Source organism: Marmota monax, unplaced genomic scaffold (genome assembly GCF_021218885.2).
Source record: "Marmota monax isolate L192 unplaced genomic scaffold, Marmota_monax_Labrador192_F-V1.1 WCK01_AAM20220418_F8-fsc00344, whole genome shotgun sequence".
Classification (NCBI taxonomy): domain Eukaryota; kingdom Metazoa; phylum Chordata; class Mammalia; order Rodentia; family Sciuridae; genus Marmota; species Marmota monax.
The window spans coordinates 630,967-651,941 of record NW_026692430.1 but is presented as its reverse complement, the minus strand read 5'-3'; the positions used below and the strand labels follow the sequence as shown (position 1 = coordinate 651,941).

Below are 20,975 nucleotides of genomic sequence, written 5' to 3'. Positions count from 1 at the left end.
AACTGAAATGTACATATATACAAAAATCTTCTCTTGAGTGTTTACAGCAGCTATGTTCATAACTGCCAAGAACTAAAAGCAAACAAGATGCCCTTCAATAGGTAAATGGACAAAGCGTACATCCACATGATGGAACATCATTCAGCAATAAAAAGCAATGCGCTACCAAGCCATGAAGACAAGGAGGAAACTTTTTTTTTTAATTCTAATTTGTTATATGAGACAACAGAATGCATTACAATTCATATTTTACACATAGAGCCCATTTTTTCCTATCTCTGGTTGTATACAAAATAGAATCACACCACCATGTCTTCATATACGTACTTAGGGTAATGATGTCCATCACATTCCACGGTCATTCCTACCCCCAGCCCCCCAACTCCCTCCCTCCCCTTTGCCCTATCTAGAATTCATCTATTCCTCCTACACTCCCCTCCCCCAACTCCATTATGAATCAGCATCCTTATATCAGAGAAAACATTCAGCATTTGGTTTTTTGGGATTGGCTTACTTCACTTAGCATTATATTCTCCAACTCCATCCATTTACCTGAAAAATGCCATGATTTTATTCTCTTTAAATGCTGAATAATATTCCATTGTGCATATATGCCACATTTTCTTTATCCATTCATCTACTGAAGGGCATCTAGATTGGTTCCACAGTTTAGTTATTGAACTGTGCTGCTATAAACATTGATGTGGCTGTTGTCCCTGCCATATGCTGTTTTTAAGTCCTTGGGTATAGACTGAGGAGTGGGATAGCTATGTCAAATGGTAGCTCCATTCCCAGTTTTCCAAGGAATCTCCATACTGCTTTCCATATTGGCTGCAGCAATTTGCAGTCCTGCCAGCAATGTATGAGTGTGCCTTTTTCCCCACACCCTCACCAACAATTATTGTTGTTTGTATTCTTAATAGCTGCCATTCTAACAGGATTGAGATGAAATCTTAGTTTCGATTTGCATTTCTGAAATTGCTAGAGATGTTGAACATTTTTTCATATATTTGTTGACTGATTGTATATAATCTTCTTGAAGTGTCTGTTCAGTTCCTTGGCCCATTTATTGATTGGGTTATTTGTTTTTTTGGTGTTAAGGTTTTTGAGTGCTTTACATATCCTAGAGATTAGTGCTCTATCTGATATGCTTGTGGTAAAGATTTGCTCCCATTCTGTAGGCTCTCTATTCACCTCACTGATTGTTTCTTTTGCTGAGAAGCAGCTTTTAGTTTGAATCCATCCCATTCATTGATTCCTGGTTTAATTCTTGCGCTATAGGAGTCTTATTAAGAAAGTTGGGGCCTAATCCGACATGATGGAGATTTGGGCCTATTTTTTCTTCCATTCGGCGCAAGGTCTCTGGTTTAATTCCTAGGTCCCTGATCCACTTTGATTTGAGTTTTGTGCATGGTGAGAGATAGAGGTTTAATTTCATTTTGTTACATGTGGATTTCCAGTTTTCCCAGCACCATTTGTTGAAGAGACTATCTTTTCTCTTACGTACGTTTCTGGCACCTTTGTCTAATACAAGATAACTGTAGTTATGTGGGTTTGTCTCTGTGTCCCCTATTCTGTACCACAGGTCTACAATCTATTTTGGTGCCAATACCATGCATGCAGTTTTGTTACTATTGCTCTGTAGTGTAGTTTAAGGTCTGGTATAGTGATGCCACAGGCTTCACTCTTTTTGCTAAAGATTGCTTTAGTTATTCTGGGTCTCTTATTTTTCCAGATGAATTTCATGACTGCTTTTTCTATTCCTATGAAGAATGTCACTGGTATTTTGATTGGAACTGCACTGAATCTGTACAGTGCTTTTGGTTGTATGGTCATTTTGACAATATTAATTCTGCTTATCCAGGAACAAGATAGACCTTTCTGTCTTCTAAGGTCTTCTTTAATTTCTTTCTTTAGTGTTCTGTAGTTTTTGTTGTAGAGGTCTTTCACCTCTTTTGTTAAGTTGATTCCCAAGTATTTTATTTTTTTGAGGTTATTGTAAATGGGCAGTTTTCCTCGTTTCCCTTTCAGAGGGTTTGTCACTGATATACAGAAATGCCTTTGATTTATGGGTGTTGATTTTTATATTCCGCCACTTTGCTGAATTCATTTGTTAGTTCTAGAAGTTTTCTGGTGGAATTTTTTTTGGGTCTTCTAGGTATAGAATCATATCATTGACAAATGGTGCTAATTTGAGTTCTTCTTTTCACAAGGAGGAAACTTAAAAGCACATTGCTAAGTCAAAATAGCCAATCTGAAAAGGCTCTACACTGTATTGTATGACTCCAATTATATGACATTTTGGAAAAAGCAAAACTATGGAAGAACTAAATAGATCAGTGATTGTCAGATTAGATTTGGATCATCAGGAGGGAGGAATGAAAAGAGTTTAAGGGCAGTGAAACTAGTTCATACAGTACTATATGGCTATGTGACATTATGCACTTGGTAAAACCCAACCAATGCAACAGAGAGTGAACACTAATGCAAACAATAGGTTTTAATTAATAATAACCTAGCAAAATTGATTCATCAATTGTAACAAATGTATCAAACCAACACAGGGAAACCAGGGTGGGGAGGAAGGCATATATGGGAATTCTACTTTCTGCTCAGTTTTCCTATAAACCTATAACTGCTCTACCAAAAAAAAAAAAAAAAAAAAAGAACCAAGTGCCTCTAGAGTAACAGCAAGAATAAATCACAAAGGTGAGAATGGTGGCACATAAGTATAACTGTGTGCTTCTGGTATTTTTTTGATCAATTGCTCCAGTGATGTCAAAGATGGATTTGATGCACATAAGACAAAGTAGAACAGTTGGGAAATGACTGTAATAATCTAAAAAAGAAATAATAAAGGCCAAAACATTTCTACCAGTGGTGGGAGTAACAGATGATGCATTTCACATTTTTTTTGGAAACTGAGTGGATGGTAGCAAAGACCAATGGGCAAGTCCAAGATTAGTTTTGGCTAAGCTATACTTGAGGCAATGGACAAATGTCTATCAGGTAAGGCATGGTCTGAGGTTGGGGAAAGTTTGCAGCAGAGGGTCAGCACACAGCCATACTTAAAACATCAAATGAGCCAGACATGGTAGCACATGCCTGTAATCTCACAACAGGGGAGGCTTAGGCAGGAGGATTCCAAATTCAAGGTCAGTCTGAGCAACTCAGTGAGATCCTGTCTCATAATAAAAAATAAAACGGCCTAGGGATATAGCTCAGTGGTAAAGCCCTTGCCTAGCATGTTGAGACCCTAGGTTTAATCCCTGTACCAAAAAAGGAGAAATAAACAATTGAATCAGATTACCAAGGAAAGCATGTACAGTCCTAAATACAATGCACCCAGGACTACAAGCAAAAACAAGAGTAGCCCTCCAAGAAAGAGACAGAAATGGTCAGACAGAAAGAGAATTAGGCAGGCTGTTACCATGGAAGCCGGCTGTACAGGTTGTATTGAAAGGTTACTAAACCTTTGTCTTCCATAGTAGTAAGCTCATATGTAATGCTCAGACCTAAAATTCAAGCCATGTCTATAAATCAAGTGAAGAATTAAATGCTAAAACAATCTCTAAGATTTCTACACTTCACATAGAACTCAGACCAAAGTCTCCAAACAAGTCCTTCTGTTTCTAAACTATCCTGCATGCTGTATCCAGATTATTTTTCTGAAATCTACTGTTTATCATTCCTCTTCTCAGAATCCTTTTAAACTTCTGATTATCTAGCTTCTTTGCCAGATATTTAAGATCTTTCACAGCTGAACCCAAATTCATGTCCTGCTGCTTTTCCAAAAGAACCTTTGGCTCCCGTCAGTCTGGTGTCCTCAGTGTCCCTGCACATACCAGGCCCTCTGCATTACCCCACCTCTGCACATTGGTTCCCGGTACCCTTGCTCTCCTTACCGTTGGAGCCTGCTCTTCCCCACTTACCTGAGGATCACGTACAGGTCAAGCAAACACCATGCTTTCTAGTAAGCCTCCCTTTAGTTCCACTTGCAGCACGGACACCATTCTCCTCTCGATTCCCACAGCGCTCTCTATTGTGTTATCGTTTCACAGTTACTATATACAAAACTACTATGCCCCAGTAACTTCCTTTTAAAAGTGCTTTTATAAGTATCAATTATATTGAAAGCTATCAGTTTTAGCGGGCCAACATTTATCACAGTGATTATCACCAAGCCTCAATCTTTATTTTTAAAGACATCAAAACATCATCTATTCATTTAAGCACAACTAACTGGTTTCCTCTCTCTGCTCCTAGCATTCTGCACATCTCCACTCTATCACATAACAGACTTTCTGAGTCTGAATCACCCACCGCCATTTCACTCCCTGTATCAATATTTCATGAGTTGAATCACTCACCCCACTGGCAGTCCTGATGGGTTTTGCCTTTAACTTGGGGACCAAGACCTTCCGATACTGAGGAGGGACTGCAGCGATGATGTCCACTAGGCGGGGCTGAGCTGAAAGGCCATATTTGGCAGCTGTTTTGGTTTTCACCCTGAAATTTAGGTAAAGCATCTAGCGTTATCAAGATCATGATATTTCAGGCACAAGCTACCGAAAGGATAATGTTTAAGTAACATCACTAACTCCTGTCACTTGCCTACCCTTCACCATGTGACCACAGAGGCTTTAAGATCTGTGAATATCAGGGAAACAAAAGAACAAAATTCATGAGTAAGCGACTTCTTCTTACCCTCAAACACCAGAAAGAAAACCACAAGACTATGGTGGAGAGGCCCAAGATGAGGCACAATGCAGGTCTACTTCCAAACACTGCTCCGGCTTCTATTCTAGCGGGTACTCTAACTACCTTTTCTCAACCTCAGCACTTGGACCTTTGGGACAAGACGCTCTTTGGGTGGGAGTCTGCCTAGTGCACTGTAGGATGTTCAGCAGCTTCTTTGACCTCCACTCACTAGCCTCCCTCTTGGCAGGTCTCTAGACACTGCCAAACATTTCTGGTTGAGAACAACTTTCTTAGACAAAATATTATATACTCATAAAATAGAGCATAAAACATAAATATACTTTATTAAATAATTATAAAGTAACCACTTCTGCAGGCTGTTCCCTGATTGTAACCCTAACCCTAGCTCCCAGATGTAACCTTCATCATAAATAATGATCCTTTTGCTTTTCTCTAAAATTTTACCAGCTTTTCTTTTAATTGTGACTGCTAAGAAACCCTGACAGTCATCCTATCTTCCAATTTTAATCCATTTAGAGACATCTGTGGGGTGCTCACATCATTTTCAACTAATATTAACCAAGTATGCAAAGTATGCACAGAGACTACCTAAGTGCCTGGTACATCAGAAGGTGCAAGGCACAAGGCATGGTCCTTTCAAGTACACTGTGATAAAATACATTCACCTGCCCCACACCAAGCACCAGTAAATGCTTCTAGAATTCAGACAGGATTTAATGTGTGTGGAGAGATGGTCATGGAAAATGAACCCAAAGAAAAAGTGGGCTGCAGATATGCAATGCAGACAGAGATGAAGCTGAGAACAGACAGGCCACCTGTGTGAAGATATAAACACAGGATGCATGTAATTTGAGAACTATGGGTAGACCAACTCAGTAGGAAGATGGAAACTTTCCCTGTAAAGGTACAGAAGTTTACAAAGTTGGAAAAACAGGTTAAAGCCAGGCTGAAAGTCCATACATAATAGGCTAGGGACATCTGAGTAAAGGACAGTTTTAAGGAAAATGGCAAATTTAACTTTAGAAGTGCTCGATTAAGTGAAGGACAAAAATAGATAGCTTTCAATATAATTGATATTTATAAAAAGTACTTTTAAAAGGAAGTTACTGGGGCATAGTAATTTTGTATACAGTAACTGTGAAATGATAACACAATAGAGAGCACTGTGGGAATCGAGAGGAGAATGGTGTTCGTGCTGCAAATGGAACTAAAGGGAGGCTTACTAGAAAGCATGGTGCTTGCTTGACAAAAATAGAATGTTCACTAGAAATTAACAATTATATAATTAGGGGCATAACCAACTAAAAGAGAAGTAAAACTACTAAAGTTACGAAAGGAAAATGAGTATAATATAATGAGTTCATACTCAAAAGGCGATAATTATTTACTTATTTATTTAGCAAATGTTTACTGAACATGATGTTTCAGGGAAGGGGCCAAGTATTACAGAAGCTTAAGTAAGAAGAGAACAGGATATAAGAATAGGTCATGCGTGTGGTGATTAGGTGACCTGAGTTGGAGTAGAACTCTTTCTTTAGGGCTGATCTATACAGCAAATATACAATTTAAAAAAAAAATGCAGAGATGAAAGACCATCCTCATTCGAGGGTGGCAAAGACCAACATGAATGTGACTATGGAAAGGAAGTGGATGCATGTGTCAATGAGGATCTAAAGAGGAGGGGGCTGGATTACATCATGGGCCCAAAGGAAGTATTGTCCCCAAAGAACAGATGCTTTCACTGAGGCAGTAGGAAAGAGAAGTAGGATATAAAATGATGTAGCCCAGAAGATAAGAGCATGGACTCTGGAGACAGATGACCTAATTCCAAATCCCAGCTCTGCCAATTATTAGTTATTTACCTCTGGACAAATTATTTAACTTCTCTATGTCTCAGCTTACCCATCTGTCAAATAAGGATGACACCAGTACTCGGCCAATATTTTGAGAGGATTAACTGAGCTATTACATACAATGCACTAATAACAGTACCTGAAATATAGAAAGTGCCCAATAAACATGAGAAACTATGAGTATTATTATACTACGAGACAATTTTGCCATAGACAAACAAGTGACAGAGCAAAGTAGAAAACTATAGCTCTCAACTAAAATATGAAATAGGAAACAAGTAGTAATAGCTGAGCTCAGATGCACATTCCTGTAATCTCAGCAACTGGGGAGGTTGAGGCAGAAGGATTGCAAGTTCAAGGCCAGCCTCAGCAACTTAATGAGACCCTGCACAATTAAGCAAGACCCTTAGCCAAAAAAAAAAAAAAAAAAAAAAACAGAGGGGGAAAAAAAAGAACTGGAGAGGCTGGGGTTGTAGCTTAGCAGTAGAACGCTCACCTAGCATGTGCAGGGCTCTGGGTTCGATCCTCAGTACCAGATAAAAATAAAATAAAGGCATTATGTCCAACTACAACTAAAAAACAAAATATTAAAAAAAGAAAAGAAAAAAAAAGGACTGGAGATTTAGCTCAGTAGTAAAGCACTCCTGGGTTCAATTGCCAGTACCAAACAAACAAAAAACAAGTAGTATTATAATTCTATCAAAATGTGAACTACTACTTAGGAACAAAACTACCTCTTTTTGCACTTACTTATTAAGATCAATGTCTTTCCCCTGTTCATGGGCTTCGATCAGTTGTTTAATAACATCTCCTATAGTCAGCATCATCAGCTCAGCAGGGCTGAGATCTCCTGAAAAGATAAGATTCAATAGTAGTTTTAAAAAAATACATTATTTAGTAAAGATTTTAAAATCTTATTAGTAGGAGTTTTTCTTCAAAATCAATCCAACTATGAGAGAGTAGCTCAAGTTTAGAAGACACTAAATATCTGTTGTTTACAATGTGATCATATCTTTTGTATCTTTATTTTGAAACAAACCTGGCTTTACCTTCACATGGGAAAAGGTCCCATTATACGCATATAACATTATGAGAATATTACAGTTAGATACAGGAAAAAATAAGCTAGAAAAAGGCCCCAATTCCCTACTTGTACAGTAACTAAATATCTTGTTTTTAGCTCCAGATTAGTAATTACTAATTTTGCATACTTTACAGTTCATAGAGAACATTTAAATGCATTAATTCAACTGATACCTAGAACAGAGTGTGGCAGACAGAACAATTGCCCATAAAGATATCACAAAGGGTGAAGCTGAAACTCAAATCTATCTTCTATTTGTAGTAGCAGCATTGTAAAGCAGGGCTGTAGGTTTTACACCATTAAGGATCTTAACATGTTTCTAAGATCCAGTCTGCCCACCATCATTACCCTCTCCTGACAACTTGGGTTCCCCTTGTCATCCAAAGACAGAGCAGAAGCTATCATGTTCTTATATGACCCCATCCTCAATCCCAGTTTACTGGTTCAAGGCCAATCTGAGTTCTTTTCCTAAGGAAAAAGATGCCACTCTTTTTCAGCTTGGGGCTGTCGGTAAGCATGCTTCTGCCTGCACAGAAAGCTGGTATGCAGTGATAATGAAGTCATCACAGAAGGATGGATGAGAAAGCCCTGAAGCCCTTTCATTTACTTTGATTTACTTTCATTTACTTGAAACACTGTAACATAAGTACTGTTGTCCCCTTTTACAGATAAAATCAGCAAAGGTAAGTTACAACATCTTTGTAAATGCACAGCTAAGACTCAAATCCAGTCTTTTTACTATCATTTCCATGGTTCCCCCCTCCCCTGCCACACTGTGCTACACACCTCTATTTAAGGAGACAAAACTCACACACAAAAACAATTTGAGAGAAAAAGTCTGCCTACAGTCAGGGGCTAAATGCTTTCCAACTCACATAGTTCAGCACTTCAGAGTTTTACAAAGGTGCTTAAGGGGCCATGTAACAGGAAGGGCTGGTGGTGGTGTCAGAGGAAGAAGCGAAGGGAAGGGAAGGGTCTCTCTCCATTACACCACAGCAGCTCTGTTCTCATCTCCTTATATACTGAGGTTCTGCAGAAAACTTTATTTGGAGGGTAAAAGGAGGCTGGGCTGATAAAAAATACATTAAGATCTGAAAACCACTTGAATTAAATAGAGCAGTAAATTAGAGAAAGCTTCATAGAAGAAATGGCACGGGGTCTTTTTTCTGAACAGGGCAGGATCTGGACACAGAAAGCAATCTAGAAGGACTAATGTCATGCATAAGAGTGACCTATTTGTGTGTGAAGGAGCACTGCCTAACTACAGCACAAGCTACCAGACAGGGCTCAGGGTTCAGCAAAGGTCAGATAGCTGAAAGTACAATGGCACAAGACAAAGGCATTTAAATAGAATGCAATACACAACAGAGAGTTTCATATTCTCAACTTTGGAAACAAAAAGGTAAAAGTAGTGTTTAAAAAAACTGAGAATGTCATACAAAGAATGATTTCAAAGGGGAAAAGCATACATATAAACTGGACACTAAGCAAAAGGCTCTTGAAAGGCAATAGTTAAAAGTCCACAAGATCTGAAATTAAAAACAAACAAACAAAAACCTTTAAAAAGACAGATTCCAATCCCAACCTCTGTTGACTATGTGATAAAGGGAGGATCAAAGCCTTCTGAGTATCTATGTCCTTGTCTGTAAAAATGGTATAATACGCACAAATCTCACAAGATCACATATATGTGATAACATATATGAAAGCCAAAGTATTATTCAAATATTAGTTATTGGTGAAAGCAGATTAGGATGACAGTGACCAAAATGAGAAGGGGTAAACTATTTTAAGTGTGACTTCTAAGTAACAGGTATCAGGGTTTGATGTCAGATCAAGCTAAAATAATTAAGTTGTCTGGCCTGGCTGACTGAGAGGAGCAAGTTAGAGATAAGGACAAATTTAATTTGGGGCATGTTTGATGTGACAAGATAATAGACAACACTCAGGAGACTGGGAGCTGCTACTTGGGAAGATAAATAGTAATTAATGCCAAGAGGCATAGTGATTAAGGACACACATTTACTTTTCATTTATGTTTTTGGGGTCACAGACACAGCCTGACCAACCAGCTCCCCATCTCCTATGTATAATTTTGAGCTGGGAAAGTTACTTAACTGAATCTCTTTATGCGTAAAATGGAGATGATAGTGACTTCAGAATGACTAGTAAAGACTCATTAAAAGTAGTTCTTATTCTGATAACCATTAGCATTATTAGACCAGTGAGCACATGGCGATAAGAACAGAACCTGGGAGGACGTCTAAAATTTCACTCCTTTCTGTTGAGAAACTAAAGAAAAATGCTCTGAGCTAGCTCAGGAAATAGAAATGGGAGTCAACGCATGCACAACTGTTCCACAGACTTCAAGGATAATCCATGGCTTTTCATATTTAAGGCTTAAAAAGAAAATCTCAGACACGTCAAATGACTCGTAAAATAAACCTTAACGTGAGAGTCCGAGAAGGCGTTAAACGCACTAACCACGTTAACTCCCTGAAGAGCACACTTTGCTATAAAGCTCACCCTGCGACTTATGCAAAAGACACCAAGTGCCTGCCCGAGAGGCAGACGGAGAGTCAGCGTAGGCTGGTTTAAACAGCATCCCGAGGAAATGAGAAGGCGGGGGCTGGAATCCACCCACCACCGACCCGGGCGGCGAGGAGACTGGGTCGGGTAGCAGATTTCCCGCGGGGAAAGCTGGGTTTTCCACCTGACCGCCGGGGCGACCACCCCTCCTTCCCCCTCGCCCTCCCGGTTGGCACCTTTCCGCTTCTGCCTCATTTCTGCGCTGTCGGAGCTGATGCCACCACGACACTGTAGCTCAGACCACGGAGAAAGTTAACAGCCACAAAGCAACCCCGCCAGTCGTAAAAGGACAGCTACCACACCGTAAAGCTCTTCCCAGAAGTCTGCGCGCACACAGCAGCGCAGTGTCCCCAGGGCGGGGCGGGAAGAAGGGGCGGAGCGAGAGGGGCGGGCGCTAGGGGCGGGGCTCTGGAGGGGCGGGGCTCGGCCGCGGCCCCGCAGGGTCTGTGGGCCCAGGCACGAACTGAGTAGCAGCCTGGGCAGTGCAGCGATGAGGCAGAGCTTCTGCCCCAGGAAGCCTAAGTGAGAGCGAGGGTGGTCCCTGAATGGCGTATGGGAGCTCATGTGGGAACGCGTGGGGAGACCGCAGGCCCATGTGGTGGAAGCCAGTTCAGAGCCTGGAAGACACCAGGCAGGAATCCAGTAATAACTGTCTGACCTGCAGGCTGTGAGGCCAAGTCGTTCACTGTGGTCCCAGAAGAATGGCACATACCCTTCCATTGGTAACCATCGTGAAAGCTGTGGCTGTCTCTCCAGAAAAACACACATGTACATTTTGCAGAGTTTGGAGGCAGGACTTGGGATAGTTTTTCCAAAATCCCATCCAAGATCTCCTTTGTCCGCGGACTACAGGTTAAGAACCCTTTCATTAATAGAGGCGGGGATATGACACGACCTGTCCTGTCAATGGTATCCGTACTTTTTGTCATCTTAAGACCGATGAAAATATTTTCCAAGAGACCAGGCATTTGGGTCTCCAATAGCAGGTTCCAAGGTCTATCCTAAAGAATTCAGGCATCTTTAAAAACACTCAAAACTAGTTTAGTTCTTAAGTCATTTGGGAGCACTTGTGGTTAGGAATAGCACTTGTGGTTAGGAATAACTGTTGAAGCAAAGAAATCGCCGGCAGAGGGAGAGCTGAGCGCGTGTGATATGAATGTCAGCCTGAAAGTGATTTTGCCCAGAGTGGTAAGAAGATCCCACACCAACGATGGCATTCATATGGATTTTCTTTGTTTTGAACTTTATATTGGCCCTTCTATGGTTTTCTTATGGAGGGGGTACATCATCTTGCTAAAAGTTCAAAGCAGACTCACCCTTCAGTAATCCCAGCAGCTCTGAAGGCTGAGACAGGAGGACAGAATTCAAAACCAGCTTCAGCAATTTAGCGAGGCACTTAGCAACTCAGTGAGACCCTGTCTCTAAATAAAATGTTTAAAAAATGGCTGGGGGTATGGCTCAGTGGTTAAGCACCTCTGGGTTCAATCCTCAGTACCAAAAAAAAAAAAAAAAGACTCACCTTCAGTTCTGTCCTCATTTTGATCTATTTACTTTCTACATCCCCACTTTGGACTAAATACACATCTAGGGTCCCTGAGTCCCAGAGAGGTGTCCTGGTGAGGAGCCAGTCAGCTTTTGGAGGTAACACACAACCTGAAACTGAAGGTTAAAGTCTTTTCCCTGTAGTCAGAGTCATTGTTTGGTTCCCAGGCACAGCACAGTGGAATAGGTTTTCTTTTCCTCTCTTCTGTATTGGACAGTACTTTAAAAATATCTGTCCTTAAAAATATGGATTTAAAACTGAAAGAGTTATTTAAAGTGGCTTGCCATTCATTTCTCTAATCAAACAATCAAGTGTTATTTTATTTTTTATGGATTATTATTTTGGGTGAACTTCAGGACTTTGTGTCAAGAATTGGTTTATTTTTACTGTCGCATATTCTTCATCTCTCCCAGCCATGTCTCTTATTTTGGTGTCCAGAAACCAGCTCTTTATCTCTCTCGCAACTGGGACATTTTTCCATTCTGCTTAAGTGAGCCAGATCCACCTGAATAGCGTTCACCCTCCAAGAAAGAATGTTGCAGAGTGGATACTGCAATCAGGAGAATGTCAGCCTGAAAGTGATTTTGATACTACTGAACAGGAGAAGGACTAAGATCTTCCTGTTTATAGGAAGAGGGCAGAAAAGGGTGCATGAGCCTTCACATACAATTTAAGTTTAAATGAAAGTAGAAAATAGCATGTGTCCTGTGAGGGAGGAGACTGTGGTGAATAGCCTCCGGATGGCAAGTTAGTTTCACTTCTGCTGTGTAACGTGACTTTGTGACGGGCTGCAAGGTCCACGTACCCCTTATATAGCTGGTTCCAAATGTCTGTACCAAGACAGAGCAGCTGCCCTAATCTTTTTTTGTGGACTTCTAGAACCAAAGCAGAATTTTTTTTTCTATTCAGAAACATCTGGTAAGTTGTTTCTCTTATATAACTTACACTGTAACTTGTTGATGTTTTTTAAAAAGATTCTTTTCAGAGAATAGTTTTAGACTTACAGAAAAATTGAGAAAATAGAGTGTTTACATATAATCTACTCCTAAGTTCCCTTATTATATTAGGGAAATGTGGTACATTTGTTAGAAGTAATGAGCCAATATTGATGCATTATTGTTATCCAAAGTCCATTTTATTCATGTTTCTTTGTTTGTATGTAATGCTATTTTTCTACTCTAGGATCCCCCCTCCCAAGATTCCACATTGCATTTAGTTGTCATTTCTTCTTAGGCTTTGCTTGGCTGTACCATTTTCTCAGACTTTGCTTATTTTTTATGACCTTGACAATTTTGAGGAGAGCTGGTCAGGCACTGTGTAGGATTCTCCTCTGTGGGCATTTATCTGATCATTTTCTCATGATTACCCTGGAGTTATGATCTGGGGAGGAAGATCACAGAGTTAGCATGCTGTTTTGATCACATCAAATCAAGGGTGCTTACCATCACCGTGATCTATGACTGTTAGTGTTGACCTTCATCACCTGACTGAATAGTGCTGGTCAAGTTTCTCCACTGTTGAGTTACTCTTTTACCCTATTTCTTTACTGTGATCTTTGGAAGGAAGTTCTATGCAAATCATACACTTGAATAAAATGGACTTCGGTTAACAATAATGCATCAATATTGGCTTATTACTTATTACATTGATTTTCTTAAAGTAAATCAATTATTTCTTGGGGGAAAGATAAATGTACCTTTCTGTTTGCATATGTGAGTTTTAAGGCTAGGTAAAGGCCAATGGACTAGAAATGGGGAGAATCTGGTTTGAGTTAGAGTTTTGTTTAACAGTACCATCTTAGGTAAGTCATTAATCATTTCTTCCAAAAGAAAACAGCTAGTGTTGACATTGAGTATATGAGTGTATGAGTTCCTGATGAGGAGGGAAATGTTATCTTATACCTCATTAGCTTTGACAAGCCTGGGAGAGCAATAAGATTAAAATTTATTTCCTTAGAAACTGCTAAAGCACATTATGAAAATAACTGCTTATTTATTCACCAATTCACATAAAAGAGAAGGCTGAGAAAAACCTGCCATCCATCCACCCCACTGCCTCTCCTGCTTCTCTGACTGCCTCTGGTGGCTACACTGCTAATGGCCAACAAGTTACCTGATGTGTTGATGCCAAAACACATCCCTTTTCAAATAGGGGTGCGAAGGCTTTCATTTCATCTTTTGCTTTTGACCTAACATGTTTAAATTGCTCTGTTGGGACATCCCCAGTTTGGAAGAACAATGTAATGTCCAATAAGGTGGTTAGGAAATGTTGCTTATCCTCCCAGGGCTGCAGACATCCGAGCACATTGTTTACTGATCCCAAAGAAAGAATTTGGAGGACTCGACTGAGAGGTTTTGGACATTTTCTTACGTGCTTCTGGGTGGCAGCAGGCCGGGTTACCAGGAGAGCACTCTGTGCCTACAAGCAGGGGCAACACCTAGGACAGACTGCTTGCCCACTGTGCAGTGGAGTCCTTCAGATTTTGGAATACATTCCTTAAACTTTACAACCTGGGTCACTCTGCTATGGTCCTTACCTCTAGGTTGGAGACAAGGGAAGTGGCCAGCTTCCTCTCTCCATTTCCTTCCTATCACATTCTTTAGCGTCCTTATGCGAACTTTCCTAGTTACTGATTAGTGTTTCCCCAACAACAGTTGCCCACACCAACCGTACTTAAATCCAAACCTGAAACTTAAAAATAAAGAAAATAAGTCCTTAATTTTATCAATGTTCCATCATTTTGTGACCAATCTCCTGTTCTCTACTTCATTCTTTAGCCTACCTCCTTGTTGGAGGGGGATGAAACTTAACCAAAGACCCACCGAGGAACATGGTATAGCCTCCTCTAAGTGACTGAGCAGTGGAGACAAGAAGGGGAGTCAGTTTACCAGTGAAAGTGGCGTTTTGCCCCTACCAAACTAAATAGACCCGCCCCCATGAATACTAGGTCTGATTTCTAGTTTCTCTGCCTTTACAGCATATTCTAGAAATAACACTTGTACGTATGTTTAAATGCCCACAGAGCATTGTTACGTTCATTTTCACAAGAAATTCCTGATAGGGCTGTTTTAACCATTCCTATTCCACAGGTGGAGAAACTGGGGTTCAGAAAAATCAGGCAGTTTGTTCAGTGTCATATTGAAATATGCAATCTAAATATCCTGACTCAAAATCCTGGGCAGTGTCCAGTGTATCATTCAGACTGAGCTTGTGGGCTGCTCACCTTGCCCCTGCTGATCTGCTGTACCACCAGGACCATTACCACCCAACTAATATTTGTTGAAAGAATGAACAAATGAATAAAATAAATATAACCACCACCATTATTGATCTTACCACCTAAGATATAGTTAAAAGATGACCTTTGTTCAACAAACACTTATCCAGTACTTACTATGTACCGTGAACTTACATGTTTGTTAAAAGAAGGGAATAAGACAGTGTTAAAAACCAAAATGCCCCCCAAAGAGACTTTGCTAATTTAAGCATTTAAAATTTTTCCTATTAATGCCACTTTGAGGAGAGTAATAGAAATGAAAAGAAAAAGAGATTAATGTTGGGAAGGGTGGATCATGGGAGCAAGGTAGGGTAAGAGGAGATTCTGACCAAAGGAGAACTAGGGTAAAAAAACAGGATGCTTATAATTTGCAATAAACACATTCAGTTCTGCATCAAATAGAACAAATGCAGTAGAAGTATACTGCCCTGACATTTTCTCTCTTTTTCTCTGTCTCTCTCTCTCTTTTTTCTGCCTTGTTTTACTCTGAGGACATCTTAGAATTTGCAGGCAGCAGTTTGAGTCCCTATATATAATTATTTTCAAGTTTCCATGTTTCCTCCTCCTCCTCAACAGCCTTTGTCCCCAAGAGATGCCTTTGTCATGCATTTGAGAGAACCCTCATTCATGGGCACTATTCCCTCTGTTCCCCTGTGCCCAAACTTCAGAAGTTTTAAGTAGTACCTACTACAGACTATGTAGTGTAATGAAAAGAACTTTGCCCTTGCCTTCAGGAACCCCACATCTGAGTCCTCATTGCCATTACCTTAATACATGCCCTGGGCCCCAATCCTTCCCCTCCCTGGGCCTCATTGTCCGTATCCCTAAGAAAAGGGGCCCTAACCTTTATTCAATCCCAGTGTTTACAGCTGTTCTAGCATAGGGATGACTTGCATTTGTATCACCTCTGTTACTTTCCTGTTTGGAAAAAGATGGTAAGCAAACAAATAGAAGAAAGTGAGATGAGAGAAGCAAGAGTAACTGCCCAAAGTCACAATTACCTAACAGGAAGCCAGTTCTGAACAACCTCCCCATATCTAGCTAAACCTGCAGGGTCATAAAAGATGTTATTTTGGGGTTCAGTGCACATGAATGTAAATAAGTACTAAAAGCAAAACTTAGGTGCTAACCAAATAGTTGAAATACACATAGAATAAACCACACGTGCAGAACCTTGCCTGCCCGAGCAATAAGTCTAAATTATTTTCTATTGCTTCTCAACACAAACCAAATTTTCATGATATGCACTACCATCACTACCTCCCTCTGCAGGGAAGTGGACTCCAGCATTAGCTTAGGAGGGATGATGCACCTGCAGGTCATTTTCTCTTTAATACAACGAACTTACCATTATAGTCTTCTCAGTTGTGCTACCTAGAAGACCCTAATCATTGGTACATTATTGGTTTCCATGACAAATGATATTTTAAAATGAGAATTTTCATTCTTTTAGCACCTATTTAAATCTAAAAACACTACAGTTCTTTTCATTGGTGGCAAAACCAGAAATAGAACATACCACATCTGGTTTCCAGTCTAATACTCTTCCCACCACATTGTTTTCAACCCAGTGACTCCATTCTGAGCAACTGTACTAAACTACCACCTCTATTTGTTTACTGGTTATTTTCCTTTTTAAATGTCTGGTGTTTATTTCTTTCTACCTCCTTTCCCTTTTTGTAAATGATAACCTTTCCATTTTCCAGTGTCATGGTTTGTCAGATGAACTCTTCCTGCCAGTCTTCAAACACTGGCAGAAGGAATTTGAAGCCCAGTTCTCTACAACCACATCTCAGATAATTTCCACGTTCTCAGATTTCAGTTAGGGGTTACAAGGACTGGTACTGTGGGTGCTGCTTTGGTTTGGTTGGTGCTTATGATTTGTTGTCTCCACTAGATGCAGCTAAACCTAATCCCACTCCAGATAGCTACAAGCTATGCTGATGACCTTTGCTTCCCTTTGTATTCTGTTGACTTAGTAACTGAAGTCAGAGAATTGAAGTTCTTGCATCCCTGAAAGGAGCCAAACCACTACCCACATCCCAGAATTCAGTGAGCACATCTGATTCTCCTCTCAACTCTTGGTGCTTTTTATGCACTTTGATCTGCATTGCTTTCAGATTGAAGGGTTTTAGTCTCAAGATCACATTTTATTCAATTCTCAAGATTCTGCGTTCACACTTGAAATATTTATTTAACCCAGTGGTGGTCTGGTGGTAATGCTTATCACTTCGGTTAATTAGTTCATTTGGACTTCATCTGGCCCCAATGTCTCTTCCTGAAATATAAATTCCAGGATAGAATTTATTAGTTTTGTCCACTAATAAGACTATATATATATATATATATATATATATATATATATACATATATATACATATATATATATCATCAGCATCCACCATGATGATATAATGCCTCATATTTTATGTGACAGTGGCTTTGAGCTGATGTCTTCAGGAAACAACAGATCTCTTTGTCAATTTCTAGTTCTGTGGCTGAAGTTATGGGCAGGCATGACTGCATTCTTGCCCATCTAACAGTTCTTCCATCATTTTTATCTCCTCACTCATCTAGGCTTTGATATAGTTCAGCATTTCTGAGTGTTTCAAACAAGAAATTGCTGTGTCTCTTATGAAATTTAGTGATCTTGCAGAGTACTTCCATTACTAGCTTTTCTGGGGAACATTTCAAAAACTCAGAATCTTGAGAGTCAACGAAGCCCTAAGATTCATCTAGTCCGATCCCATTACCAGATGGTCATAGGGTTCCTGTTCAGACTCGTTTAGTGTCAGGAAATGCATTACTTCCTAAGGGATCTCATTCCATTTTGGACAACTTAGATTATAGTAATTCTGCCTTATCCTTGGAGAATTCATTCCAAGACTGCCACTGGAAACCTAAAACCACAGAGAGCACTGAATTCTACATTTACTGTTTTTTTCCCCTACAAATACATATTTATGATGAAGTTTAATTTATAAATTAGACACAGAGTTTTGCAACAATAACATAATAAAAATAGCACTGTCATCAAAGTTATGTGAATGTGGTCTCTGTTTCTCAAAATACCATATTTTATTTTTACTTTTTCGCCAAAGGAAGCACTTTGTGGCTTTTTTTGGTCATATCCAAATTGCCAATATCACTACTCTCACAATTTGGGGTCACTACTAAGTAAAACAAAAATTACTCGAACACAAGCATTGAGATACCACAACGGTTGATCTGATAACCAAGAAGACTGCTAAGTGACTAGTGGGCAGGTGTCATATACAGTATGGGTATGCTGGACAAAGGGACAATTCATGTCCTGGGCAGAATGGAGCTGGACAGTGTGAGATTTCATCACGCAACTCAAATGTTGTGTAATTTAAAACTTATGCATTGCTTATTTCTGGAATTTTTCATTTAATATTTTTGGGGCCATAATTAACTGTGGGTAACTGAGACCTTGGAAAACAAAACCACAGAGAAGGGGGAAATACTAAACTCAAGAATGTTAGGCCAAAATGCTTTCTGTTACTTTCCACCTAGTGGGTCTAGTTCTACCCTTTTGGAACCATAAAATTGATTCTTCACCTCTCTTACCTGCCACTCTGGGTCATGCATTTGAAACCACTGTGAAGTCCCCTCCCGTCTTCTGCCTCTGCCTACGTCTTCCCTTCCTCAGTTCAAGCATTCCCAGTTCTTGAATGGTCTTCACCATTAATGCTGCTCCATTTGCTTACCTGCTGCTTTATACTCTTTAAGGCAGAACTCTAATCGCGTCAAAAACGTTTGGCTTTTAAACATCCTTTGGTGTGGAATCTGATCCATTAGTTTTTCATTCATTCAGCCATTCAGCTTTTACTGACAGTCATTGTACTTCTTGAAAGAAATGCAGTATTTTTTAAAAAATGCAGTATTTAAAAAAGTGCAGTCCTCTGAATTCAAATAGCTGGTGGCTCAATAAAGAGAAGAAATATAGAAAGCATGGTCAACATTATAACAGTGGTGTCTGTGGGGCAGTGGGGACTTAGAAGGGGAAAGTCGAGAATCCAGGCACCATGTCACAGAGGAAATGCCAAAACAGGATCTTGAAGAATAGAAATTCATTGAGAAGAAGGGGCAAGGGCACCTGACAGGTGCTAAGAGGTTTGGGAGTTCGGTGGAATGCTCTGCACTGGAGAACTATCAGGGGTGTGGGGTGGCCTGAGGGTAGACTACAGGAGAGAATAGAGAAGTAAAGAGCTCTACCTCCTCAGGACTTTGCACATAGTAGGGGTTTGGACCACATTCCATCAACACACTAAGTGCTACTTAGCCAGTTCTAATCAGCAAGCCAAACTAAGAATAAGAGACTGTTTCAAATGATGGGTTGTGATTTAAATTTGGGGTTAATGTGCAAATGAGACAGTCTCCCTAAAGCCTTTTTTGACGAGTATAAGTTGTCATGTCGGGAGGAATTTTGCATAGTTTAGAAGGGCTAGTGATTCTGGTTTTAAAATACACGGCTGAGTGCTCCCAACAGAAACAGCAGATATGGAAAGCACTCTGGGTGCTTCCTGCTTGTGTTCTCTCTGGATGGGGACCAAGAAGCTTCAGCATAGTGTATTCCCACCCACTTGCTGCTGTGCCCTCTGTTCTGAGCTTCTAGGGGTCCATGGCTCTCCCTCTATGCTGGTGCCCTGTCTGCCAATGGGCTGGGTGCTTCCTCTGGAGATGCCTCCTTCTCTCTCCCCTGCAGACACTCCATGCCTTTGTGCTGCATGTAGCCTCCAAGTGGGGCTGTCCCGTGGTAGAGGTGGGATGGGGTGATGAAGAATGAAAGGAAAGTGACCATGACACTTGGAGCAACCAAGAGATCTTTATTGATTAACAGGGAAGGAAGAGAAAAAGAGAGAGAGAAAGAGAGACCAGGGAAAGAGAGAAGGGAGAGAGGGGGGGGGGGAGTGAGAGGAGAGTTTTTATAGCCAAAATCTAATGAGATCTCTAGGTCTGCAAGCTGCCTTGTTGGCATATAGTGATTGGATCATACAATAGTTGCTAAGGGTCTCATCTTCTGCCCTCAGTGAGACCGGGCAGGGGCTAGATGAGGGTTTCCTTTGCACCAGATGGATGGGGATCAAGTGTTCAGCCTTGAGTGGGATTGAATGTTCAGACTTGAGGCAAACAAGCGTTAAGGAACCAGACGGGTGAGGGTGAGGGCCAAGAGTTCCGCCCACCCTGCAGCTAACATTTGTTCAGCCTGCTCTGCAACCAACAAAGAAGGTTCATAGAATCTAGTTACTGCAACTCTCTCCTCCCCACTCAGTAACCTCCAGAGAAACTCCACAGGAGTGTCCACTGTTCAGCCACCTCCCTCCCAGATTCTTGCTGAGGCTCTCTGGGACTGAACAGCCCTGGCCCAAGGGGTCAGGGCACACCTGACTGGAGCCCGGAGCACAAAGCCAGGGAACTTCACCTGCACATTTCCAGCCTCCAGAGGTTCATTCTTGATTCAGAGTGGGCTGTCTTAAAGATCACAGCTTAAACTTCCAAAGATACAAGTATGAAGGAAAACTAACGATCCCATATCAACCTTTGTCATATTTAAGACAAAAGTCATTTGCACTAGGTGTCATGAGGTATTCAAAGATAGAATGGACACTGCTTTTTCAGAGCTTGGAATCCAGTGAGGAAAACAAAGCATAGACAGATCTATATATTCTTAGTTTCTGCTTTTTGTATTTTTAATGTCTGCTGCTTTTCCCCTTGTACTTTGTACGTCCTTTTAGATTGGTTCTTCCAAGTGACAAAAGCAGGATTTCACGTAATAAGAGATGGCAGAAACAGAGCCCAGGCCACACCCAGGTAATACACCTGCAGTGGTGTCCCCGGATGAAGCCACAGGAACAGACTGCTGTTGTCTGGTTAAAGGTAACG

The 20,975-nt window shown here is 40.6% G+C and overlaps 2 protein-coding genes across 3 annotated transcripts in view; one reads left to right on the top strand and one right to left on the bottom strand.

Annotated features, from left to right (window-relative positions):
- Nucleotides 1-10,559, bottom strand: part of Elp3 (elongator acetyltransferase complex subunit 3) — a 78,385-nt gene extending 67,826 nt beyond the window's left edge. The window contains exons 1-3 of the mRNA XM_046442957.2: nt 10,425-10,559; nt 7,326-7,425; nt 4,371-4,509 (exon numbers count right to left, since the gene is read on the bottom strand). Of these exons, the coding sequence (XP_046298913.1) occupies nt 4,371-4,509; nt 7,326-7,425; nt 10,425-10,443 (258 nt within the window). The 5' untranslated portion in view covers nt 10,444-10,559. The remainder of the gene's footprint in view (nt 1-4,370; nt 4,510-7,325; nt 7,426-10,424) is intronic.
- A 1,971-nt stretch (nt 10,560-12,530) lies between these two features.
- Nucleotides 12,531-20,975, top strand: part of Nuggc (nuclear GTPase, germinal center associated) — a 46,044-nt gene continuing 37,599 nt past the window's right edge. Inside the window, exons 1-2 of one of the 2 annotated variants that reach the window (XR_006851425.2) lie at nt 12,531-12,709; nt 20,828-20,969. Coding sequence is in view for 1 of the 2 variants with exons in the window: in XM_046442956.2 (XP_046298912.1) it covers nt 20,873-20,969 (97 nt within the window). In the remaining variant the exon portion in view is untranslated. The remainder of the gene's footprint in view (nt 12,710-20,827; nt 20,970-20,975) is intronic. The other variant, XM_046442956.2, reaches the window with a different exon arrangement.